This window comes from Poecilia reticulata, chromosome 12 (assembly GCF_904066995.2).
Source record: "Poecilia reticulata chromosome 12, P_reticulata-male-v2, whole genome shotgun sequence".
NCBI lineage: Eukaryota > Metazoa > Chordata > Actinopteri > Cyprinodontiformes > Poeciliidae > Poecilia > Poecilia reticulata.
The window spans coordinates 17,062,561-17,089,849 of NC_088841.1; the positions used below are offsets into that span (position 1 = coordinate 17,062,561).

Sequence of the window (27,289 nt, forward strand, 5' to 3'; positions counted from 1 at the left end):
ATTGAAACATTAACACTAATCTTAACAAAGGTAACAGAGTCCAGCAATACTTCAGATGTTGTGCTGGAGTTCTTCTTTGATCTCCTGCTCATCAATTAATATCAAATATTGGTTGGTTCACCGTTGTGAGTGTTGGCTCTCACTGCAGTTTGCTGGAGCACAAATCCTTAAATATGTAACTCCTCCAAACTGATAGAGGTTCCTTACAACAAGGCAAGACGTGTTGCTTTTGAGACGTTTTAGCCTACTTCATGTTGTCAGACAGGCTCCACACATACAGGTCTGGCATTTAACAAGCAGGAATCAGACACCTTCGTACTGGGCTAGGGTGGGCTTGATAGCTTTATTTTTCCTTAACAAATGTAAAACAATTATTTGAAAACTGCTTTTTATATTTACTCAGCTTTCCTGTGTGTGATAATCTGATAATGATCTTACAAAAAAGAACAAAATCAGAAATATCTAAGCGGAAAGATCTTTTAATGAAACCATAGGGAATTGCAGAAAGTTAAGGATAAGTGATTTAAACATAAAAATAGTATTAGCAAGCAAGCATTAGACAGGACACTATATCAGGATGGATATAACATGGAGCTATGTAGCTTGACTTAAATTGAGTACAATGAAATTTGCCTTTCCATTTTCTATTTAAGAAACTGCAAACATTTAAGGTCTGGCAAAGTCATATTTTTAATTCATATAATTTCAAAGACGACAAGTGAGTACTGGGCTTTGACACACTGTGACACAAGTGGAAAACGGAGCGCAGGACAGCAGGACGTGAGGCCCGACAGAGTCTATAATAGGAAAAACCTGACATCTGAACTCAGGACGATTGTCAGAAGTTGTATTATGTGGCATAGCATACTAGGTGGTGTATGGGAGGCGGCCAGAGAGGGAGGAAAAGTATTGTGAGTGATAGCCCACCAGGGCATCAGAGCAGACTCGGCGCTGGAAGCAGTTAATTTACCTTGACGTGCGTAGGAAACCCAAAACTTTCTGAGCTCCGTGTCACATAGGAACCACCCAGAGGAGACCTGCCACAGCCGCGCAGCCCCAGCCGCTGCGCGTCCTTTCTAACTAGCTCTGTTTAGATGAACACACAGTGGAAGAATGCTGCAGTATACCTAGCAGAAACCACAAGCACAACAGGATAAGGGGCAATATGAACTTCCCAGGGAATTCCATGGGAATAAGACAGCCAGCGGGGTTATAAGTGCTGTACGTCAGCTGATGTGTATCTCTGTGTGTCTGAGTGCACACAACATTATCCCTGTCTCGTCACTTTGATGCTGTGATACTGTCAGAAAGCAGTCAATAATAAGAGCTGACGAGGGGGAAGTTCCTCCAAAATGGTTTTGACTTATGGGTGGGAGTCTAAGTTTTACAGTGGTCATTGAAATCATTCATCTGTTTAAAATGTATTAAACTGCATATGCATGGAAAAAAAATAAAATAAATAACTGCGAATTAAATACATCTGGAGAGAAAAGTTTATGGTTATTGGCAAGGTTGGACTTCACAGGCAGCAAAAGACATGGTTTGACCTCCTAAATAAAGCATGGACCTCACCAGAGAGGAGGCGTTTATATCTATAAATTCCTGTTTTCCTTCTAAGAATATAATTTATATAAATTCTTCAAGCACCTTATAAACTTGTCATGTCTTGTTATATTTGGGACTCATTTTTTTACTTTATTTTGGGTTTTGCTACTATTCTTTACTATTTGCTTACTATAATATTTGTGTTCATATGGCTTATGTTTCTCTCATGGCAGCATACCAACTTTACATTACTTATATGTTTATTTTTCTTTCAACAAAAGAAGTATATGTCTTATTGCTCTCTGTGTTCCCTATGCTAATTAGTTAACGTATTCGTAGATTTACAGCTCTCTGCACTCCCCCTGTTGTTGCCACCAGCCTGTTTTCCTTCCATGATTTATTGTTTTGGATTTTATTCTGTCTATTTTTTTGCATGTTTTTTCCTCATTTTTAGAAAAAAAAAAACTGTTTATTTTTCACCTGCCAGATACAAAATTCTGGAGTACGTAAATTCCAACCTTTCAGAACCTTTTGTTAATTTCTTACAGTTTTACAAATTAACACTGACTATCCCAGATGACTTGTGCTTCTAAAATAAATGTGAGCCGAGGTCAGGACATTGTGGTAAGAGTTTACCAGGTGGGAGAGCTGGGAATTTCTGAACGGTGTTTTCCCTTTCCCTCAAGGCCAAGATGAACAACACTCAGACTGAACATTGAGTGCCATAAAATGCCAAAAGAAACAATTATCTATTTAGTCAAGATCAAAATTTCTACATGTTGAATATTTCTCTCTTGCAACAATGCTTTTTGGCAATAAATTGTATTCTATTGGGAAAGCCTGTTTATTTTTTCTTTGTTTCGTACCACATTTGCATGGAAAAGGCATTTTGGGGTTGAGCAGCAAAGTTGAAAATGTGGGTTGCGGCCATGTAAGACTTGCAAAATCATCTCTGCCAATGCCAAACAACTTATTCTGCTACTGACTTCTGTTTGGTCTCGCTTGTTGATCAGAGGATTGATGTTTTAAGAAATAGGATATGTTGGCAATATACCACACATAACAAGCCTGGAGCCTCCTCTTTACGCCGGTCACCAGCATTAGTCACCTTCTGCTGTAGGACGGCATTTGTCACAAGTCAACCAATTAGATTGTGTTGGTCAGTCTGGCAAAAACAGAAAGTAAAGTGATCCAACACGTGTTCAGTATAGATTGAGGTCAGGATTGAAGGCAGACTGTTGCATCCTCTCCACTCTGTGAGTGAAAGCATCAATATTTCTTGAGGATAGAAACTTATCCCTAGGAATGGAGAGAGATTACAGAATCAGGGAGACTTTGCCCCACAGCATCATGCTACTTCCACCAAGTACTCTCAAACTAATCTCTGCTACGCCACCCACAAATTAATTATCTTTACAAATATGGTACCATTTAAATGGAAACTGGATTTCTACTGTATAAAACATACTGCCAAAAATCCTTAATACAACAAATAAATAACTGCCCTTATTTTCTTTGAAACATTATGACATAATTTCATCTGTGCTCATTCCTGTCCTCTAGTCTCTGTTCAATGAAAAAAAAGAGTAATTCTGTGAGGCAGGAAACATTAAAGTTGCATAGCTGCTTTGAATTATTAGAGCAAAGAAGATTTGGTATTTAGCCATTGCGCTTCTAGATTGGTATCTCGTATATTAACCAACAGATCTACGTATCTAATTCAGTCGTTGAAAGGCCTAGCCACATTATAAAACACAGTCTGAGAAATTAAAAAGCATAAAAAGTTAAGTCTTTGCAACGCATTTAAAATTATGAGCATGTGCCACACAGACTTAATCACTGTACATATTAAGCAACGTGGATACTGCTTGGTGGAAAAGTGAAAGAAAGTCCCTCATGCTAAAGTGAACATGTAACTAAATCAAGGTATTGCTTGAAAATAGGGTTGTTGTTTTGTCTTTTCAAAGAAACTTGTTGCATTTGCTTCAAGTTATTTTGTGTGTTCAAATATTATCTTAACGGTTTTTACCCCCAACGCGTATTGCCTTGTGCCTTACAATGACATCTGACTCCTCTCTGGTGTTAACTCTGCTAACTCACAAAGAGTTCCTGTGCTTTCCAACAGTAGAAGATATATAAACAATCCTCCACATGTGCCACAGACAAAACACACTTCATATTGTTTTCCATTTATTTTTGTTTGTGTGGTTCAGCAGAGGGAGGTTCCATCCCACTGCCTGTCTACGGTATGGTTTACGAGTGAGACCTGCACAAATGCAAAGAAATAATGAGAGAAAATGTTGAGATTCTTTACATACTTTCTTCAAATCTTATAGTTTAGACACATTTTCTTAATATTTGACACAATTGCCTTTTAAACTGTAGGACTTGTGTAACTGAATCAGGTTGATCGTACTGTTTTAGCTAAAATGTTCTATGAGATTGATATCAATGCGTTGTGATGGTCTCTCCAAAACAGTCTTTTTTTTTTTTTTGCCATTTTGTGACTGATTTGGCAGTATTATTGGTGCCAGCCTCTATTTCACCTATCTTTTTGTCTTTTTATGTCGCTTACACACATTTTCTTTCAACTAAAAATGATGGGGAAAAAAAAAAACATTTTGTTGAATGCACTAAAAGCAATTCCCAACCAAAACTGTGACATCGGCTATGGGAAGCGTCTTGACTGTTTTTGTCTAATGCAAGTCAACAGAAAGTTTACTTTAGGAGTATTTTGGTCTCCACATGGAGAACAGGAAGGGACAATTAGCATATAAGCAATCAATAATACAAAGGAAAAAATGAGTCAAGGATGGATATGGATATACACTTAGTCGTGATTTAATCTGTTTGGCTGAGAACAGGAAGAGCAAGACAGGGGAGGTTTTTTTTTTTTTTTTGGAAAGAGAGAGGAAAGGGAGAAAAAAGTATAGGATGTTGGCATGCGAGGAGAGGCAGTCTGCGGTAGACTTGTAAATAGCCGGAGGGACAGAGGGATGGAGGAATAGAGCTATCAGCGGAGAAGTGATGAAGGTCTGGGATCTGGCCAAGATAAACACACACCAGCCCAAAAGGAGCAGCGGCAACACACACACTCACACACATTTCAGAACTTTACTACACATAGAAATGCAACATATAAGGCTGCAAGCACTTTATATCCATCATACACCTACTTGTACTCAGGCACACATACACACCTGCAGAAAAATAAACAGTGCTCTATATGGATCACCAACCACAGCTTCTTGAGTGTTAAGCTGTGTGACAACAGGCCGGGCTGTCATTTTGACATCTCTTTTCATCACATGCTACATTAGTCCATTTGCTCAGATACCACAGAATAAACATGTAGAGAAAAGAAATGGTTGGAGTTTTATTTTTAAACACGTGAAATAAACAAAGTTGAGTCCTCTGAAAATCCCTCTTGGCAGGGTCATTTCAAAAGTTTCTAATTATTGTAAATTCTCAACTTTGAAAAAGCGGTGTCCTGCAGATTTAATCGTGGATGCAAGAGAGATCCCTGCCACCGCTTCTAATGTGTCTGCTCATCTTTTTTTCTTTTTTTTTTGTCTTTTGCCCACTGCTTTTGTGCAACTCGGTATGACTGAGCCGGGATGTTACGGTGTGCGTGTGACCAAGCCTCATTGGTGAGCCATGAAGCGAAGGCTCTCCTGCTCTGTCTTGCCTTGAGCCGACGCACACCTCGACTGAGACCTTGAAAGTTGCTAAATGTTATCTTAAGAGTGGCATTCAGAGGCAAAAACTGCAGCGTGAAAGAGCGGCCGTGAAGCGTGCCGAGCTGGAATGCAAAACACAAGCCATGGTCATCACTCTGTCACCATCCTGATTTGGAGGACCAGTGCAAATCAGCTCAGTTTCGGCTAAAACCGTGTTGCACGTTATTGTCGTAAAGCAGATACCTGAAAAAAACAAAAAGAAGAAGCCAAGATTACCTAAAGCAACTGTGAGGACAACTTAAAAAGCAGTTCAAATTATTTTTCATTGACGTGTCAAAGGCTGCTTCTTAAAACAACGGAGCTCGGGCTACATACGGGCTTTGTGGTTTTGATGACTTAGTATTTGAACTGTTCCTTGTCTGGACTAAAACAATTATGCAAGCAACTGCAATTAGATGCAAGAATTGGGCCTGCAAGTTTGAGTTTGTGAAGGATTTTCTCTAATCCACACAGGGTTATACATGTTTACACAGACACTCAAATATATGCAGTCGTATGGAACAATGTGGACACCTTGCAACGTCCTGTGTGTTTTCTGACGTACTTTACAGACATTAAGTTTCAGTTTTAACAATAGGCCGAGCTGAAGATTAAGGACACATCAATAAGCAATACAACTAAAGACCTTTAAATTTTTTTCCAGTAAAATATAACTAAAAGAAATGCATTTTTTTTAGTAAGGAAGGGATTAGGACACCCTCACATTTTTTTAAAGCTTAAAATGGTTAAAGTTAGACTTTGGTATACTTGATTAGGCAGACATTAGAATATTGTTTCTCTGCATTTAAAAAAACAAACAAACTGTAGACTGTAGCAGCACATGAATCTAATGAGGAATTAAAAGAAACTTGAAATCAATCACAGTCTACACGGGGAGGACGTTCAAAACAACTGCACTCATGCCGAGTACAGCTGTTCATCCTGAAAACAAACCGCAAGATGCTAAAAGAAGTCTTGGCAGGTGCTTGCAAATCTTGATATAAAGGTGGATTCCTGTACAATCAGAAAGTGTGACTTCCATGGAAACATTTTCTGTCCAAGAAAATCATAAAGTCCAGACTGAATTTTGCTGAAAAAAACAACAACACATAGACAAAGTCCAGAACTTCTGGAATAATGTTCTTTGGATATTTGAGTCTAAAGGGAAAATGAATGGACAAAAGGGGCAATTACATGTTTGGTGTAAATAAAATACAGAATTCCAGGGGGAAAAACTCACACCAGCAGAATTCAAATTTGCAGGGTTTTAAAAAAAAGCTTTACCACAGCAGAACCGGGTTAAATCTAACCATTACCATAAGTTCCTCTCTGAATCAGAGAGAAATGTGAAACAATTTGTGGAGCTGAATTAAAGCTGAATAGTAATTGGAGTCCGCAGCACGATTATGATCTATCAAAACATATCAGTGAATCCACCAATAATAATAAAAAAATAAATAAAAGGAAAGTCACGGGGTCAAGTCGAAGCCCGGATCTTCATCTCATTGATTTGCTGTGGAGTGATTTAAAATGGCCTGAACATGAAATAAACCCCTCAAACATCTCATGGTTACAAGAGGAGCAGGGAATGCTTTCCCCCAGACCGATGCCGTCTGGTAGATGGAGCTTTTCTGCAATCCTGTTTCCTGTAGAAGTTTAATCTTTTGAAGCTCTCAGATTAGTAATCCCCTTAAGTGCTGGTTGGGGATGCAGTGGTGGTACTTGTGACCTGGTGGGCATGTGCTTTATGCGCCAGCCTGCATAGTAGTTCAAAGCCGACCTGTGCAACAGGAGGAGGGGTGGGGGGGACGATGGGGCACATGAAAGTAACACTCAGCAGTGTGTAGTGTCTAAAGATCAGAGCCCAGTAGGAAGGAGGGAGAGCCAACATAAACAAATCAAAAGCACCTACATTTCAGAGTTTGTCTAGTGAAATATACCCACATGTTGTTGGCTCTTAAAGGTCCTAATGCAACAGATGTGGACATTTCAAGGTAGTGTTTCAGACAAATAGGCAAGCTGAAATGTATGATGTGAAGATGGTTTTTCTAGAAATTTTCTGAACAAATTTACATTCTCAACATCATTGAAAAAAAAACAACTTTTCTGGGGTTGTGGTTAACAGATAAACCTTTCAAACATTCATTCTGCAAGACAACAGAGATATTGACACATGAGCAAGCCAGGCTGCTTCAGCATTTTAACGCGTCAATCTCCGAGGCGGGTTGTAGCTTTAAAAAAAACTTTGTATTGTATTTCTTTCCTGTGCCAGAGCCCCCTTCCTGTGGCGGTGCTGTGTCAAACACTGATGACCTCCCGCTTCCTGCAAGTCGCATGGAGACGGGCCTGCCACGAGCCCCGGGCCTCACCGCCGGCCCCTGAACAACCTCTGAGCCCCTACTCTTTATCTATCATCGATCCGTTTTGAAATCGTTCCTGACTTTTCCTCTCAGCTTTCTCCTTTCAGTTTAGTAGTTTCACTTCTATCATTCTTCACCTGTATATTCTCCTCTTTTTTGCTTTCCTCCCCCTTTTTTTTCTGTTTGCCACTTCTTACCAGTAACACCCCCTTCTCCTTACCGCTTCCCTCTGTCCACACCTCTGTTCCCCTCTGCATCCCTTCTCTCTTTGTCTGTCTGTCCAGGTCAGAAGAGGGTCTGTCAGACATTTCCTGTGCAAGCTGCAGATCTAGACCACACCTTGAGAGGGGATTTCTGAAACTGCTGTCACCAACACCGTTTGTAAACTTGATGAAATACTACCTGCATTGAAAAAAGAAAAAGAAAAAACAGTACATACTCGCATAGGGGCCACTGGAAAATTATGTTGACTTTTCTCTGCTGAACATGCAATGTTTCTATAATAAAGAGAAAGTTGTGGTATAAGAATGTGGTTATTTCACCTTAGCTGTGGATCAGTGCAGCTCCTCCATAGTTATTATGGGTTGCTGCTGAAGAACTGCATTTAAATTGATATTACAAAAATCTAGACTACTAAGTGGGTGAGCTGAAGGCAGCAAGTTAAAATCGAGGGGAATCAAAGGGAGACAAATGACTCTCCATCCATTATGTGGTGCCTACCTCCATCAGTCATCAGACAAGAAGGGTACACCTGCACACCCTCCAAATATTTTTGTCATCATTTTGTAAAACTGAGTTTTCATTTTGACATTGAAAGGGTTTTTCTGAAAATGTTTCTGTCAACAAAGCCACATTTTGTTGATCCCGACTGATTTGTGAAAGCAATAAAAGGGTAAACCACCCAAGGGGGTGAATACTTTTTAATAGACTGTGTGCTCCTTTGCTTGAACTCAGTCTCTGTCATACGTGAGCGCCTGTGTATGAGAGTTGGCACGGTCCCACATGTTCCACAGGCCAGCGCGTCTTTGACTTGGCCTCGCTTCTCCTTAGATCCAAGGTCACCAAAGTGTTTGTGCACACGTGCCGTCGGCAATAACATACCTTTGCTGTGAATCTGTGCGCGCTGCCCCTCTGGTCTTCTTCCAGTCCAGGTCAGAGGCAGGAAGCGCGCCGAGAGAAAGGGAGGAAGCAGAAGCCTCTTTCTCGCTGGCTGCAGGTACTGACCCTGAGCTTTGACCTTTAACTTCAGCTTGAATCTTTCTGGCAAAACACAGCTCTACAATTACAGCTCTAAATACCTGATGTTGCTACGGTTACAGAAAGTTTAATATGGGTCATGTGAGTAATAAGTAGTAAGCAAGACACAAAAAAAACCTCATCAAATTCCAGAAATATAATTTAAATCTTTATTATCTGACAATGACAACTTGTTGTTTTTGTTCACTCATGACATTTACAGAAATGTTTAAGAAAGCTGCATGAACTGATTAATTTTGTTCTCCCAATCATCTGTTTTTCTTTCCTTCATCAAACTGTTTGACAAAGACGGCGCGGTGCTGCTTTTAAAAAGGCTGTACAGACATGAGCCCTGTCCAAATCCAACCACATCCACAGAAAAGGTGCAAAAAGCTCACACCTGAGCGATTCAAACCACCAGATATCATCATTACATGGATGCTCATAGCTAGCCTCACCGTTTTTGGACAGAAACCATGACTTTGGAGGGTGATAGATTGTTTTTTTTGTTTGTTTTTTTTTTCTCCTGGTACCGTTTCACCAGGTCCAGAAGAATAACCTGCTGCCATGTTTGGCAGGCTCCAGTTTGCCTTCGATGGTCGGGTTGGGCTCAGGACGCGGTCTAGAGTGGTAGGGGTTCTCTGGGAGAGGCCGCGAGGTCGACACTTTGGTTACCTGTTAGAAAGCAAATGAAAAAATATATATATATTCAAAGGTTTATTAGATGTTCATTGCAGAAGCAATCATGTCTTTATGAACAGGTGAGTATGTTACCATTATCACAGTATATCAAAGTTTTAAAATGGTTCTGATTCTGCTTAAAAAAAATAAGAATTATAGTGTGAAGGCAGAAGATTCTGAATTCGGTCCCCTGATTAAAAACATTTAATTGGGGTTTTTAATAGTTTATACAAACTTAGATATATACTGCTTTAATTAGACTATTTTAAGAGTTTACAGTCTCCTACCCATGACTGTCCTGCTAAATAGAACACACCAAGATGATTTGTTTCCAAATCAAACTGATCTGGAAACAAATCAGTAGTAAACTAGTTTATGGAAACTAGTAAAATAGTTCAAGTTTACTTGTAAACTAGCCGATTCAACAAGTAAACTAAGCTGAACCGTCTCTGAAGTGAAGAATAGGAACTCAACTAAGACTAAATCTTATTCTTTCAAAAAACTATTTTTAGTTTGCAGTTTTTAAAAAAAGATTAGATTCCTAATCTTTTTAATAAAGATCATAAATATGTCTGATGATCCGATTTGTTTGAGTGCAGGAGAAAACATATTTTTGATATTTCAATTTTAACAAAGGGGGAGCCGTTGCTCTAATACCTACACTGTTCAGCCACTTGTAGTTTAAAATTCAAAGTGGTCATAGAATAACACAGCACTGACCCTTTCCACCTGCAGTCCACTGGCTGAAGAGAAAAGTTAAAGATTTTTCTATTGCTTATAAGGAAAGCTAATTTGATTGTTTAAAAACATTAACATGGCTTGGTAATCAACAAGCAGCTTTGTGCTGTTTACTAAAAGGCCTGGGGAAAGCTGGCTGCCAGTTACAGAGTCCAAATAATTAACCAGGACAGTCAGTTTATACTCAGTAACACTCTGTGCTACTCTATGAGGAGGAAAATGACAAAACAGGTTTAACATATTGCAAAATGTACATAACAGAACAACATGTAGATGGTTTTTATTATATTTATCATTAACCTCTATGTCAAAATTAGAGTAAACGCTTCTGTTAATTTGAAGCAATTAGATCATGCAATACATGTTTTGCAATGCCATCAGATTTTGAAACGGTGTGAATTTTACTCAAAGTTCAGATGATGAACTTCTCGTGTTGGGGTGTGTATAATCAGCTTAAGTCGAGAACCACGGTACATTCCTCGTCAGCCTCACCTTAGATAGTTCTCCCAGGTCAGGTCTCACCCAGCCCAACTTATCAAGGACGCAGCTGTCAAAAGCTTGCTGCTGTTTGCGGCAGTGACGCAGTTCTGCCAGGTTGGTGTAATCCAAGCAGGTCCAGTACTCCGTGAAGGACTCGGCACAGTTTCCCTTGATTTGTCTGAGATGTATACAGACATGCAATTAGATTTCAATCTACTGCTAAGTATGGCTCACAACTGTCAGCAAAGAAAAAAGATTTTTTTTCTTCTGGTTTTCAGAAATGACGTTTGTTACCTACAGAAACATCAAAGCAACAGACAAGTAACTTGTTACTGTAAAACTGAAGACGTTTTTCATTCAAAACTAGAAAAATAAATTGTTCAAAAACGTCCAATTAGGTCGGACCAATTTTAATGTTGTAGTTATTGTCAAAATTACAGTATTTTTTTCAGACTTGGAAAATGCCGACTTCCATACAAGATGACAAATAAAAAGCACATTAAAAAAAACAACATATGTTCTAATATTTGTACGGTTACAGCTTTAGGGAATACCTTTTACACAACGGAAAACAACAGTTGACATCAAAATGTGTCTCAGTAAACAAAGAAGCAAACAAATGTTCAACTAAAATTTTGAAGTTGGTAAATTCACTTTTATAAAAAATATTTTTATAAAACATTATCAAGGTGTAAAATGTCTTATCGCTATTTGTACAGAAATGTGGAACTTCTTTGAAAATTAAAGACCTCTTCTGTGTAAACAGCATTAAACTCAACAAATCAGCCACATAACAAAAAAAACACCATATAAACTGTTTGAGGTTGAATTTCTGAAATATTTCATAAAATATGAACCTTACATCATCAATCCTCCCTCCATTCAACCTAAAATCTCACCAGCTTTTTCTCCCGCTGTCGTTCAGCACTAGTTTCTGTTACAAACCTCTGCAGCCCATAATAAATTGCAAAGCCTAATTGCAGAACAAGACACAAAACCTGAAACTTTTTAAATCTTCAGTCTACATAACAGCTTTGAAGTCCATTAAAAACAACTATCTAGGACCAACATTTGCAACTTCAGACCACATGTTCTTCCCACATGTCCATCACTGAGTAAGAAACATACAAACTCTGACCACAAACCTCTTATGACCAGTTTCATACGGACTCCTAAAGTCTGCACTGTGTTGGCTCCAGCGCTCAGCCACATCTTTAATCACTCTCTGAGCACGGGACCTAGGATCCGTTTTGCAGATGACAGCAGGCATGCAATTTTTAAATCTGAAAATGTAATTATTCTTCACAATCAACAGAGTGCTGAATTCTCTCAAATACCAGAAGAATATTTCTTCTTAAAAGGCAAAGAAAATTGTTACACACTTATTTTTCACCCTTAAATATGAACCATGAACTCAAGAAACCAGTTAGTCAACCAATCTTTCTAAATGTCAGTTTTTTACCCAGTTTTTGTGTAAATGTGCCAGGCACCGTTTCCATTCTTATGGATTAGGCATCAAAAACGTAAAATGCTGAATAACTAAAGTTACCTGAAGAAGTTAAGTGCACATTCATTGACCTTCCTCCCTTCTTGTATACACTTTCTTGGGTCCTTCTCCTCCCAGCGACAGAGCATGAACTCCTTATTGGGTTTGTCACACTGGGAGCCATAATGGTGTGCAGCGGCCTTCAGAACTGCAGATGAGACGTTTACCTAAAGCAAAAAAGAATGACAAAACATTTTGTCATTCTGGGGGTTCAGAAAGAAACGACCAATAAAAAAAGGTCAAAATAATTCCTTTTTTTTAGCCTCTTCATGCAGCCTAAAATCCTTGCTCCTAAATGAGAGATGAACAAACAAAGGTGTGTCGATTAAAGGCAGATCTAGAATTTAGGGAATGTGCCGTTTTAATCGTTTCATCCTTAGAATACAATTCAATTACATTGGTGATCAAGGAGAAAAGTTAATTTTAAGAAAAAGACAATGCAAAAAAAAAATGTATATGCGATCTATGTTTTAAGAAAATCTATGTTTCCCACAATTCCCTCAAGCATTTTCCCCCCAGACGTTTAACTAACAAAGCAGTGGATTAAGCTGTCAGCTATTTGATCCCAGATGTTTTTCTTCTTCACTAAAATACTTACTGGATTAGTTGACATGTAAAACACACAGCAAATAAAACACCACCACTGTTTGTGTGTGCGTAACGGGAAATGTAAAGCTAATATGCTTAAGTTGTTTTCGAGTATGTTTGTCCCTTGCTCTCAGTTACTTCCTGAAAACATGAAAGATTAAATTAAGATATGCGGCGTATAGGTTTTATTTGCTTTCTTAGAATTTAAAGTGATAGTTTTTTGTCTTTTTTATATACCCCTCTTTCCCCCTTTAATTCTCTAAATGATAAAACTATACTGACAAATGTTTTAGGGTGCAAATCATATCAGTGTTGTCACATTGTGCACTGGTCTGTTTGCCCTAAACTTTTGTGAGGAGGAAAAAGGAGACGTCTTCATTAAGTCTCTTCATGCTTTTGTGTCTGTTCAAATGCTCTTACAGTCGATTACAAGAGAGTGTTAAAAGAAAAGTTCAATTTTCACTTTTTTACACACCAGCCTTTGCAGCTAAGATATTTATAGAAATAAACAACTATGAAACTTCACAAATCCTACTGCAATCAAAGAATATTTCTCGTGTCACATGCATTTTTCTGAAGCTGTTACACAGCTTTGTCTGTATCTGTAAATGTATAAATAAACTTCCATTCTTAGCGAAGGCTTGAGTGAACTGCAAAAACACAGACAAAATAAAGACAAGACAGGCAAATGATAAAACAATGAAGTAAAAAAACTTGCTCGCAATTGTTATATAATTCTGCACAAGATCTGCCATATTAATAAAAGTAACAGATTTGCTGCATAAATAGTGGTTTTATAGATGTGAATACGACAAAGATCGTCAAGTGTTCCGTAAATTAACCAACTACTGAAATACAGAAAGCTTCCAGTTTCTCTCAGTGTTGACAATGACCTGAACTACAGACAGCGATGACCTGTCTTTCAAGGACAGATTTTTTTTTTCCAAAACGAAGCCACCTGAATTGCAAATACAGTTAAACGAAGGATGTAGAATAGTTGCTATGAAGAAGTCATTGTTATCTAATAAGAAGCAGAATGTGAAATATGACTTGTTTGTCGTGCCGCAAGCCAACGTTATCATCCCCTTAGCGTAGTTGCTTGAGAAGGACATACATTTTTTTTTATTTGTTTTTATGCCTGGTGGACGTGCACACAGTTATTTCATTTATGCATAATTCATCTCGCAATTCCTGTAACTGACTTTCACCAATATGACAACTTCAATGGGACAGTTTTAGCAGCTAGCCGGTTAGCTTGCTAGTTAGCTACCATGCCTTCTCTTAGTAACAGCAACCACTGCTTACCTCATCCACTTTCAGCTCCTGCAGAGTCGGTACTTCCAGTGTTGTCGGCATGGCCAACTGCTGGTTTTCTAATTCAGGCGACTGAAATCAAACACTGCAGAGAAAACCATTCAACGTCCTCCTCGCCTGTTTCAGGGACGAGAACGACAAGGCCGCATAGAGGAAGGTCAGCTTACGTCGTCGTCATCATTCTGATGACGCAGTCACGTACGAGTTACGTGAAAATCTTAAATCATTTAAATAAATTATTTGAAATAACTTATTTACGAAAAATTAAAAACAAGTAATCTTTTCGCTTGGCATTTGTTTTTTGTTTTTTTATCTTTTAAGCAGTTGGCTAAGCAAAGCGTAACCCTTACCACGTTGCCATGGTAACATTGCACAAACATTACCCTATCTTAATCTCTTTTCTTCGTAGTTGTGTTGCAGTACATGCGAAAATTACCGCTAGCTACCTTTCTTTCTGGCATTTTTATTGTTCTAAATTAAAGGTTGTTTTTTTCCACTTAGTCTTTTTCTATATTTTGGTGTTTCCAGAAAACACAAAACAGTTTAAGCGATGGAGCTGATTGGAAACAGATACAAAGGAAATATAAAATATGGAAGGTAAGTATATTTTTAAAAAATAAGCTAAATTGTATTAAAATTGGGGCATATTAAGTTATCAGTCGAGAAGAAGTTGATAATGTACTTGTTAATCTTTTTTTTTTTTTAAACCATAGGATGGACGGTTATGGAGAATATATCTTTCCCACGGATACTAAGTATGTGGGAGACATAAAAGATGGGAAGATTCATGGCAAAGGCGTGCTATACTTTACAAATGGATGTAAATATAACGGCACCTGGGAGGAAGGCCTATCTGTAGAAGTGAGTTTCTTTGTGAGTTTGTGTGTGTTTCTTGCTTTCATTTTGGATTGCATCCATCCACATACATGACTGTGTTTCGCTTTGGTTATACTTAATGCTACATCTGTTCCCTTTTAGCAATCACTCACCATTATTGTTGGGGTAATTATGTTGCTCCCATTATTTCCAAGTATCATGCCTTGTTCTTCCCTGCTCTGATATGATCTTTCATGAGCTTTTCATGTAAAGCGATCATTCCATTTTTATTTTTTTTATCATTGCTGCAGTTGTGCTCCATTTTAAATGTTGGCAGCTCTGAACCATGGTAAATCTTGGCTCATGCTACCTTCCACCTGCATTCAGTGCCAGCCTGAGAACCTAGCTCTTTTCAAAGTCTTCAGATTAGCTGATGCAGTGTTAAGAAGATTTACATTCACAAAGGTCTTGTTTTTTTCTTTATGTGTAATCTCTTTTAGTATTTTAATTCAAAACTTAAAATTTGAAACATTAGTCATTTCCTCTATTTAAGATTATAAAAAGTATTAGTCGATTCAGTGTTTCCATAGCATGAAATATTGTGGCTTCATACCCTTGATCTTTTTTACATCCTATCATGTTATATCCCTGTGCGTTGAAGCTCACAGCTCAGTTGGGAAAAGCTGTTGACAGGACACATATTAATTATTCACTCTGCATATCTGACCTTTATGAAAAAGTTGCAAGAAAAAAAATCCCAATACTGACCAAAAGCCACGCCCCAACAATTTTCCTCAACCGATATAGGAGGCGCAGCAAACAGGTGTGCTCTGATCAGTTAAAACTTAGCATAATTTTTCTTTCGTTGTTTTTTTGCAAAACTGGAAGTGCCCTAAAATATCTGTAGCTGTAATTGCATCACAGTTTGATTGTTTAAAGCTTCTTCTCAGGGTTGCTGAACAAATTCTGCACAACACCCTTTTCAGATTTGGTTTTGGCAAAAATAATAATAATTTTCACTTCCTTGGTGTTGGTCTATTACACAAAAAAAATCAATTAAGATACAGTTAAGTTTGTGTTTAATAATTTTGCAATTATTATTCTGCATACATTGTTGGTTTTGCACATACAAAAGGTTTGAGATATCCCTCTCAGAGAGGCCTGTCTCAATCTAAAGACAATAGGGGAAAATATAAATTCTTTTGTGGCGCTTTAAGCGCTGGAGACTGTCAATTGAAAACCTCAGCATCTACTTATCTCTTCAGAAACCATGTCTGAGGCATGCAGGATAACCCCATAGACCTCATGTGCAACTGTTTGTGCTGGCACTATTTTCTGTCAAAGAAGTATTCACATGGGAAATTTTAAACAACAATCTGAGCATTATCTTGACTGGTGTAGGTTTGTTTCTGCCTTTCATCTTTTAAAATGTCATCATTTACTTCTTGTTTGTTTTCAACTGTAAAAGACAGCATATAGTTATGCCAAAAAAATCAGCGCATTTTATCAAAAGAGGTGAAGTGGCAACACCGAAAATATTTATGAGGGACAAAATTCTAATTCATGTTTTTGATGTTTTCTTTCCTAAGGGGTCATTTGTCTTCCCTGATGGTCTGGAGTACAAGGACAAGGACTGGGACTACTGTAATGGTTATGACCGGCGTTTCTACACCGAAATATGCTATGGATTCATACCACCAGGTTGGAATTTATTTATTTGCTCTGATTCAATGTTTTATCTCTGTTCAGTTTCCTTACAAACACACATCGATTAGTTTAAAAACAACAAAATAACTCACATAGTAGCAAAGTGAAAGAAAAAAAATAGTAAAGTGACAGAAAGATAATTGGCAGGTTTAAAGGCTTGGATCAAAATTAGCAAAGAAAGCCAATAAATTACAAAACAAATAGAGAAGATAGGCAATAAAAATGTATTCAAATGCTACTTTTGATTTTTAAGAGTGGTAGACCACATATAAAAAAGCTGAAATATTTTCATTTAGATTTTTAAAACCATACACAGTACATCATTTGGATGTACATATAAATATGAGATTAGATTGAAATTGTGGCTTTTGAGGTGAATTGTTTTCCAATTTATGGGAATGGATGTGCCACATTTTTATAATTTTTTTTTTGTTTCATTAAGTCCAGATGCTTCAATAGCTCTTGCAAGGCCAGGACTGGGAAGTGCCAAATACCACTTAATATGATCTTGCTGGAAAAGAATGAATACTTTAGCTGAAAACTGTGAAAACTAGACGTTAGAGTTGCACAAGACAACATGATTTTTCCAGCTCCTTTCTGTTTTTTTTCCTTCATAGCTATGTCCCCACAACTTTTTGTGAGCTTTAGCATCTCAGCCACAAAAATATCTGTTCTGGGCATCAAGGACCAAATATACTACTGGCAGGCACTCTAGAATTTATTGTGATGTTGCAATAACAAAATTGCTTTGATGTACTTTGTAACTTTACACTTACATGCCTCAAAAACCATAAATAGTTTCTGTTTGCAAGATATAGCTGTCTAAGAATCCAAATATTCATTGTCAGACTCTGATTTTTATGGAATATTTTAACTATACGTGTTATTTCAGACGAGAAAAACTCAAAATCCTTTGTGTTTGACCATTGAAAAAACATTATTTGCAATTTTTGGGGCCATCTACTTGCGATCTTTGATGGAGTGACCCTCCTATTATTTGTAGGATATTCCAACATCTGTTTTTGTAATTACCAATAACTGCTTTAAAAGTTGGGGAATTTTTCATCGCTTACATGGAAAAAGAATCAGGTGAAACACATTAGAAAAAAACTGAGTAATCAACCAGGAGTCACCTTGGTGTTGTGCAATAGAATCAAATGTTATTTTGCCCTTCAAGTTGACATTATGATTATGTAAAAAGAAAAGGGAAAAAAAAAATTTAATGCTTACCAAACTTTCTGTTCACACAGAAGAAATTCAGCTGACTAACATACACCCACCACCGGATATCCCTGATGGCTGCTACGATTGTACAGATGGTTTCTATGACCCAAAAATCAAAGTCATCACTTCCTACTCTGGCGAATTCCTCAGAAATGCAGGTAAAACAAACATGTGGTTCGTGAAAATAAAATATGTTATTTCACCGCTTTTGTAGCCTTCTCAAACAGAATCCTCTCGAATTGATGTCTTCACTGTTACAATGCAGTCACATATTTTGTGAGTTGCATGTTGTTGTGAACAAAAAGAGCCTATAGCTGTTGTGTAACTGCACTTCTACTTTAAAGTAAACTGAGCTCATGTCTTTCAGTTTATGCATTTTTCTTCCACTAACCTTTTGCCAAATTGGCTCGGGCTGAGTGAGGAACATCCAAGCATGCAGGGCCCTGGTGCCAAAGTAAATTAGAAAGATGAAAGTCAAGAGCAAACACAAATTTCCATTTCAAATTATGTACACAGTCTTTTTTTGTTCGGTGAAGCATCTTTCACTGATATACCGGTGCATGTTAAATCTTTTTACTAAGTGACCTCGTAAAGAAATACCATTGCAACAGTAACAGTGTTACTGTTCATTCAAGCCCCATGTTTTATCTTGAACATGTTTCAGTTTGTGTAAAACAAAGAATCCTTCTAAAGTAGGATCAATATGGAGTCTTTTTAGAGCATAGTCTTTTATTCATTTTCCAGTTGTCTGGAAAAAAAATGTTGAGTGGAGCAGTTGGTGAGACTGCTATCTTGAAACAAAAAGGTCTTGGGCTCAAATTTTAGTCTGTGATCTTTCTGCATGGAGTTTGCATGTTCCCTCTGTGCATGCGTGGGTTCTCTGTGCGCTTCCAGCTTCCTTAGTCCCAAAACATCTGTGTTAGGTTAATTAATCTGCCTATGTTGTCCTCGGTAGTGAGTGGGCGTGTTTATGCATGTTTCTATGTTACACTGTGATGGACTGGCGACCAGGCGAAGGTGTATCCTAAATATATCCACCACCGTCCACAATCCTGCAAAGGAAAAGTAGATGTAGATGATGGAAAAAGTAATGTTTCTTTTCTAAATTGTATTTATATGCAAAGGAGGCAATTGGAATTTAAAGTCAATTCAGGTAATTCAATCCTGGAAAGCGGAATAAATAAAAGACTTCAGATGTTCGATTATTTTATTTTTTCAACATAATTCTACATATTTTACATAGAATTAAAAAAAATGTACATTCAAATTAAAATATTGTACTTCTGAATAGTGGTGGTAGAGGAGCAGGTATTGCCCGAAAGACCTGAGGGTATAAACCAAGAGGTCCGGCTGTGTAGTTCTGGTTCTAAAAGGAACAACCTTTAGGATTAGATAAAGAATATTGAATAAGAGGTGGCAACACAGACAATATTGCCTGAGAAGTAGATTTTATGCCTAACTAAAGCTGCAGTTGTTTCATAAATATGGTTTGAGTAGAACATTTTTTTCTTTGCCTATATTCTGAAAGTTTCCTTGGTCTAGGAACGTTTTGATCACAATGAACCTATGAAGTGAAGTTAAATGAGACTCTGTATTATCTGATTTGAAATTTCTGAGTAATGTCATCTGACAGGTATCCTTTTACAGGCTTTTTTGTTTTTTTGTCCAAAAAAGGAAACATTGGATGCACATTTCAAGACGGAATCAATGCCCAGAATTTAAAGTAAATGCAGTCTGTCAGGTGCCCAGAAAGATATTCTCTAATTCTGTCATCCTCCGTTCATCAAGTCTCCCAGACTTGTTGTGACACGCTGCAGAAAATGATAGCATTTCTCACCTCAGGACCTTACAGGAGATGCTGAGGGATTGTCTTGGGAGACTAATCATTTCAGCACTTTGATCCAGAAAGCAACAAACTTACTTGGCACAGGAGGGAAACATGAAGGAAAAGCAAAACCACAGCCACTGAGGAGCATTTGAGAAAAGGCCTGGAAGGAAAAGCACTGGTCCCCAAACCTGGTCCTCAGGGTCCACAGCACCACTTGTTCTGGGCTGTTGTCTGCTGTCCAATACCTCTGTAGTGCAGTTTTTTGAAGCACGTATATGAGAATATTGAGACATTTAAAACCTGCTTGGCAGTGAGCTCTCTGAGGCTCACTTAGGCAGATAATGAAAGGATCTTGGAGAAAAATGACTAGAAATTACTAACTGCAAAAACTGATCAGTATAATCACACAAGAAAATCAGAACTAAAGAACAAATTGAATACAGTCTATATAACACCAAATATGACAAATAAAACTAAAGTTCCACACATGTCAATATATAATAGTTGTTATGTACACACATTCCTCCACCTGTGCTTTGGACCTCTGCAGTTTTTCCAGAGTACTATGAGTCTTCTGGCTGCTTCTCTGTTAAACAGTTTCCTTCCCTGACCTGCCAGGTTTAGCAGACAGCCATGCCTTGGTTGGTCAACATTCGTACCATATCTCAATATCTCATATGACATCTGTATGAGATATTGAAAGCTTAGGACATAGTTTTCTAACCTAAGCCTACTTAAAGGTTCTTCAAAACCTTATTCTTGCCCTGAAGCCTCTAAGAACAACCATATTTATAGTGACATTACATCAGAAAATCAGCAATTGGTTGTACCAGATTTAATTTAGGGGCATCTTATTAAGGGGACTAATTCTGCCAGATTTTTATCCAGCAAAAATCAGATTTTTTTTTTCATTTCACAATTATGTTTGTGTTTGTCTATCACCTAACATCCAATTTAAATGACATTGAAGTTTGTGATTCAAATGGGGCACAATGTGAAAAAGTACAGTGAGTATGAGCGCTTGCATTGCCTTTTGAGGCATTTATGTCTCTTAACTGGATTTTTGTTGAACAGCATCAAGATTTTAAAGACTCAAATTGTTATATCTCATTTTCAAGTATGGCAAAGATTAACCAAAATATCAGTTCTCATTTCTATCGGATTGATCCTGAATTTGAGATTTACCAGCTGTTTGCCCTGAATAACAAAAATAGGTATTCTGATAGAAATCTGATAGAAATGTACAACTGACTCGCCTAAATGTTTTCTTTTTTTTATGCAGGGTTTGTATTCAGATGAGCTATTTGCAATGTAAAACAGAAGTTCCACAAGCGCTCAGATCTCATTTTCTTACATGTAAAGGCAGAAGATAAAATCTAGATCAATATCAGATGCTTAAGATTGCAAAAATGTGCTTTTTATATTTCTTCCTGCTGCAAGTTCTTTACTATTTTAACTCTGGCAGTGACGAATAGAAAAATGAGATAAGGGGGGGAAAGGGCAACAGAAAGAGAATATGGGGAAAAAAATGTGTACCAAAGACTGAAGGCATGAGGAACAGAGCACCTTTGAACAATACTCACTCTTGATTTAAATAGATATAGAGGAAAAACAGGAACTGTGGAATTGATGTCTGCCTGTTTTCGGCCGTGGTCGTGTTCGTGCCCTCCGAGGGATGTGCTCTATATGTGGCGGCTGATGACAAATACTATTTATGCCTATGTATTCTCTCCCTTTTGTCTTGATATACAACTCTTGAAAGGAATGCTTCTGTATCCTGTAAGGATTTATTTTTCAACCCTGGGAGGTGAAGGCATATTTGTCAGGGTGGGTGTGAAGACTGAATTTATTGCCCAGCGGCTTCCGCCCAGGATGAGGACTGCAAAGACGATGGGACACAGGGAAGACCCGCCCTCCCAGAGGGGGCGCTTACTGTGGCAAGAAAGAGGAAGGAGATCCCCGTGCAGCTGTGGATGTGAGGCGGTGGAAAACTCTGCCAGTGAAGACAAACATTTAAAAAAAAATGTTGCATAGATGAACCTTCTTTTTACCTGCATTCTGATCTGTTAGCTTGGACAGATGTAACTGGGAAGCATGAGCCATGTTTGATTTACTGACCTCCTTGGTTACTAATGTTAACATGGATAAACAAGCCATGCTGGAAAGGTGCCAAGCTGCAAAACAATAGGATCTGTGGCTAATATCTCCCAAGTGGTTACAGATTCTTTTGGAGGACCTCAGAAGCAATTTTTGCATAGCATCTTGCAGGACAAGAATGTGAAAATCTACAGGAAATTGTAGTAGTGAGTGGACACAAACGGTTCGCTGGGCTTAAGAAGTAAGTTCAAACATATATCTCAGTCTTGTGTGTCCTTATTTTCAGCAGAGTGTCTTGGTGAACCTGAAGACGTGTCTTTCCTATACTGTATCTATTTTTACTCTTAAAATAAGATTTAGACACCAAATGGAAAATGTGTTCATTGGTTTTGAAAACAGAAGGAGAAAAAAAAATGGCACAGACATGGAAGTATAGCCAAAACATCCATTTAACGTCGTCGCCGAGGTTGGATTGGGGAGAGGGGGTGGGGGGCAGCATAACGAGGGAAACACGTACAACCCAGCGGGAAGCATGGCAGCGTAATGAATTCCTGCCGTAAAGGCAGGGAGGAGGAGAATAACAGCCACAATGATTCTGGCATTAGTACTTTTAAGAGCTGAGACTCAGGACAGACGAGGAGATGCATGAATGAGCCGCAGCAGCAAAACGATCTGCTGACTAAAGAGTCCAGCATGGTCGGACCAACAGGCCGAAATCGGTTTTCATTGCCACAGAAATCGTCATTTTGGTTTCAGTCCTCTTAAGTCAAATTCCCTTAACCTGATTTGCTTCAATGTTAACAATTTAGCCATTTTTCTTTTTTTTTTTTAAAATGCCTCCACAAATACACAGACAATAAAAATCTAAAGCATGTATGAAGAAAATATACATTATATAAATCTGGAATACAACCCCCGCAGTGAACAAAATGAATATTTCAAATAAGTTAAAAAATGTCAGTTTTACTTAGTCTCAAGGAGACTTCTTGGGACATTTAATTGTGTTTGAATTTGTTGCTGCTGATTAGAACTGTCGCTTAACTTTGGAGGTGTAATATGAGAGATTTGCGTAATTAAAAAGAAGGAGAAAAGATGCAAAGGTCACATCTGCACAATCAAACCTTCCAGCATCATCTGATTGAACACGTTGAGTTATTTTCAAAACAAACACCCTCCCGCTTAGTTTTTACTGTATGCCCGCTTAGCAGAATGGCCCGCGTGTTGCCGTAGGATTTGGTCTCACTTTCCTGTTGCTGGAATGACTGCTTCCATCTGAAACTGTGGACAGAAAACATTCCACTGCCAAGGAAAACACCTCCAGTGACCGAACCGTGGCTTGCTCCCTTTGTCCCCGTCCAGTCGAGGTGTTTCACAGACAGATAAAATCAGCAGGGCTCTGGGGAGTGGAACTGAAAATTCTTTGGAAATTCTCCCTTTTCAAACATCTTTGAGACTTTCACCCTAAAACTAGAATTATAGCTTAATCCCCTGATCTTTGACTGATGAATTAATGCATTTTTTTTTTTAAGTTTTAATCTGATATGAAAGCCACAAGCTGATTTGCTGACAGTTTCTGGGAGACGCTTGACTTATGTGAGCATATTTGAAGGTTTGTTTTGGCGTTTTCATATTGTGTGATTTCACTGTAGTGCCTCTACAAACTGTGCATACAGGATAATAGCACATAATGATCTTAAACTCAGCCTCTGGTAACTGTCACAGGAGCAGTCGAAACTTCTCCTATTTCTGCCTCAGTTTCACTTCAACGTCCTGCAGAACCCCATTATGTCTTATGCAAATCACCACAAATGAAGAAAACAGATTTTTTTAATTGAGCCAGTGTGGGTGTAACTCTTTGTGTACATGTGCAAGTGTTAAATCGCAGCGATCAGGCTGGAAGGAAACACTTTTCCCTCAGAGTGTGTTTTGAGGGTTAAGATAAACAGACTTTAACAAGGTGCCATTATCGCTTCCACACTCACTGCTGTGTGCCTTGTATGAAGATCATCCATATTTGTTGGCAGTCCAGATCGTTATGCACAACAAAAACTGCTGAATGGGAGTAAAATAAGAGAGTAAATCTTTATGTCAAATACACCTGAAGTGTATTTTATTTTTAAGGTGTGAATTAATATGAAAAACTATTTATATTTCCACACTTTCCACATTTGCTCTAATCTTATTTATTCATCCGTTTCCTCTTCCATTCTTCCTTCCTTTGGTCCATCAATTTTTTCATTCTACTATCCGTTTTTCAAAAGTCAATACTGACTTTGAGGGAAAATCAACTGTAAAGTCTTCTAACCCTTTATAGAGATGCATCAATCAAATGTTTCCTCTCTATTTTTGATTTGTGGGGCTTTTTGTGGGGGGTTTTGTGGTTCTGATCTACCAATTTCCATATTGACCCAGTATGATTTTCTTGCCTAATGATTGTTATATAGTGCATAAAAGTTCAAGCTGTTGGCTGACACTTAACTGAAAAAGGTGGGAGTTCTCAGTTTTGATATACTAAATTGATTGAGGGTGGAAAAATAAGATCATTTAGTATGCACAAATCACCAATCAGAGCCAATCAAAATAAAAATGGTCTGATTCCAATCATTGGCTAAGCATTTGGTACATAAATGTTTAGTATTTAAAAATTGGGGCATAAAAAAATTGGATGTAAAAAATGTACAAGAGCCCTGAATATAAAAGATGTGATATTAGTTAGCTAAAATCTGTCTATTTTTAAGTTCGTGGACTGGAAATGTTATGCTTTAATACAGTGCAAGCAAAACCTAAAATATACCAGCCACCTGTGCCTTCATTTAACTTAAGCTGCCAATTACATGTGACTTAAATCCTCAGATAAACGCTGCTATACAATCTGAAGAGGGCAGAATTACAGCAAATATAAAAATGTCTCAATCTAATCATCATTAAGCCGCGGGCTGTGACTAATTGAGGTCAGTCTCATGGAAACACGGATATTGCCTTCAGTAATTACCTGTCCCATTTTCAACTACGTCACAAAGACGGAGCAAATGTTTGCTGTGGCAGCTGTCGCGTGGCCGATAGAGGGTCCAATTGCCCTCGCGATCGGCGCAGGTAGAAAGGAGAGCCGGGCTGTTATGCCCTTGAAGTGGCTGGTGGCGTCCACGCCCACCACTGCCAATTACACACAATCAGCGCGCGAGCCGCAGACCTGCACCTCTGCATCTACAATAGGGGCCCCGCGCGCTTCGTGGACCCTCGGGGTGAGGCCCGCGAGCGGCTCAAGTGCGTGCAGCTGCGCGCGCTCCAGAAAAAGCTCACTTCCCCTGCAATTAGCTTCTCGTTTCAGCGTCTAACAAGGAGAAACTGGTTTATTATCGGCTCCTCTGGCGGTCGTTTGGTTTATAAAAAAAAAAAAAAAAAGATTGGCGTCCATTTTTGGTGGGTTATTATTTGTTGGTGTCTGAAGTGGCACTAAGAAGTTATTTTGCTCTAATTGTTAGGCTTATCTTGCTTTGACAAATTTATCCAAGATTTGAATGGCACTTCAGTTCTGCAGTCTAGCGCACAAAACGACCTGCAGTTTAAATATGCAAGCTACTGATTGTTACACTTAAAATGAGCTCAACAAAATGAGCTCAGCCTCTTCGTACTGTGCACCCTTTATACCGGAATAAGAAGACGGTTCATTTTTGTTGTTTTGTTTTTTGTTTATTGCGATTGTTGATTGTCTTCAAAAACCAGGAGACGTCTGGAATTTGCTTTCAGAAAAAAATAAAATAAAATGAGTGGGAAATTTTTTTATTTATTTTTTTCCCCTTTTTTCATTTTCTGAAAAACAAAGATCTGGTAATGCTTAATCAATGCAGGGGATTTTTACATTGATTTATGTGAAATTGGCAAAACTTCTATTTAATTTGCCTCATCACAATCTGATTTGAATATTTTGTCATGCATAACTAGGTTTTTGATCCAATAAGTGAACACACGTTCACTTAAAGAACATCAGCAAACACTCCCAAAGAAAATGTTGAAAGGCCATTTCACTACATGATTGGGATGAACTAACCCAGTGTTCTTTTCTTCAATGTTAAGGAAAGCATCAGTGCTTTCCCTTTTTTTTATATTTAATTTTTGTAAAGAAATTACCACATAGTAAAGTTTACAAACAGTGTTTAATTTGGTCTAGAATATCCCATTGCTTATTTGTAATGCCCAACAGTTACAGATTTTGAACTAGAACTTATGTAAATTAGTCCAGATGCTGCAGAAGTTGTGTAATTACCCTGTAACACACTCCAAAAGCCAATTCCAGCATTGTTTTTGTTTTGTGGAACTCAAAGATACTATTTAAGCAAGTTAATCTTTTTTTTTTGTTTGTTTTTTTGTACTCAAATATCCAGAATGTTATAAAGCAGCTGAAAAAATAGATTTGGTCCTGAAAAGGATTATTATGAAAAATATTTTATTGCTCTGGGAGCAACAAGTAATAGCTTTTACTATTGTTTGATTCTGATATTAACAAGAATTTATTTCCATCTAACCCTTTCCACAGATGACAATGAACATGAGTGGATAGTGAGCACATGTCGCAGGGCTTGGAATGTGCCTTTAACTAATATTCCTCTACAAACCTCCCGCAAGCAGAGCTGAGGAGAACAGCAAGATTGTCTTGAAAGTGTTTTATGTGCTACTTCACGTAAACTGAGCTGTGGGGTTTTTTCCTCTTTGTTGTACTCAAGACATAGCTGAATAAATGAAAAGAACTGTAATCAAAGTTGTTTTTTCTTTGAGATGTTTTTTAATCCACCTGTAGGATTGTGTTTCAGTACTAATGCACCTTTATGCTTATGAAATCAATTCACTTAAAAGTTAAACACTTTAGTTTTTGCAGCAACTGAAATTCATTATTTGTTCCTATTGAACAAATTCAAGGCCTAAGCAAACACTAAAGCCAAAATGTATTTTCCAAAAGATTCATTCCATACTTTTCTCTGAAAATGTAGTTAGAAGTTAGAAGAAAATGGTTATAGACTTTAAGACAATTATTAAAAACTTCAGATAAGCAGGCACTAATTTACATAATCTTTGCGGACAGTATGTAGGACCAGTCAGTCACTTGGCTGTCTTTTAATTATAATTTAAAAATACATTTCTAATGCAGTTTTGGATGCAGTTTTCCTGCTTTCTGCCCAGCCCACATTAACAGGAACAAAAGCAAGGTGTCCAGTAATAATGTGAAACAAGCATCATCCTTCACCCAAAGAGCGAAACATGCACACAGCAATCAGCATACGAAAACTCATAGACGTTGATCCAATAAACAATTAGGCTTTGTTATCTAAATAGATGCTTTAATTTCACTCAAGACTAATTCAACTATCATGCTAATTTTCCATGCCGCTCCATTGGTTTGATGTTTTTGAGATAA

The 27,289-nt window shown here is 37.9% G+C and overlaps 2 protein-coding genes across 2 annotated transcripts; one reads left to right on the plus strand and one right to left on the minus strand.

Annotated features, from left to right (window-relative positions):
* Window positions 1–9,016: 9,016 nt before the first annotated feature.
* ndufa8 (NADH:ubiquinone oxidoreductase subunit A8) lies at window positions 9,017–14,392 on the minus strand. Its single transcript, XM_008424043.3, has 4 exons — window positions 14,199–14,392; window positions 12,309–12,472; window positions 10,772–10,937; window positions 9,017–9,535 (listed from the first exon to the last, which is right to left on the minus strand). The coding sequence occupies exons 1-4, from the start codon at window positions 14,247–14,249 to the stop codon at window positions 9,398–9,400; spliced, it is 519 nt and encodes a 172-aa protein (XP_008422265.1). The 5' UTR covers window positions 14,250–14,392; the 3' UTR covers window positions 9,017–9,397.
* A 169-nt stretch (window positions 14,393–14,561) lies between these two features.
* morn5 (MORN repeat containing 5) lies at window positions 14,562–26,635 on the plus strand. Its single transcript, XM_008424042.3, has 5 exons — window positions 14,562–14,804; window positions 14,921–15,068; window positions 16,613–16,724; window positions 17,981–18,112; window positions 26,414–26,635. The coding sequence occupies exons 1-5, from the start codon at window positions 14,758–14,760 to the stop codon at window positions 26,509–26,511; spliced, it is 537 nt and encodes a 178-aa protein (XP_008422264.3). The 5' UTR covers window positions 14,562–14,757; the 3' UTR covers window positions 26,512–26,635.
* Window positions 26,636–27,289: the final 654 nt, after the last annotated feature.

Excerpts from the sequence above, each read along its gene's own strand:
- ndufa8 (XM_008424043.3), bottom strand. The coding sequence starts at position 14,249 with ATGCCGACAACACTGGAAGTACCGACTCTGCAGGAGCTGAAAGTGGAT. Across the intron at positions 12,473-14,198 it reads AGGAGCTGAAAGTGGATGAG|GTAAACGTCTCATCTGCAGT; the intron begins GTAAGCAGTGGT and ends TTTTTGCTTTAG. Across the intron at positions 10,938-12,308 it reads TGTGCACTTAACTTCTTCAG|ACAAATCAAGGGAAACTGTG; the intron begins GTAACTTTAGTT and ends TATACATCTCAG.
- morn5 (XM_008424042.3), top strand. The coding sequence starts at position 14,758 with ATGGAGCTGATTGGAAACAGATACAAAGGAAATATAAAATATGGAAG. Across the intron at positions 16,725-17,980 it reads CTATGGATTCATACCACCAG|AAGAAATTCAGCTGACTAAC; the intron begins GTTGGAATTTAT and ends CTGTTCACACAG. Across the intron at positions 18,113-26,413 it reads CGAATTCCTCAGAAATGCAG|ATGACAATGAACATGAGTGG; the intron begins GTAAAACAAACA and ends CCCTTTCCACAG.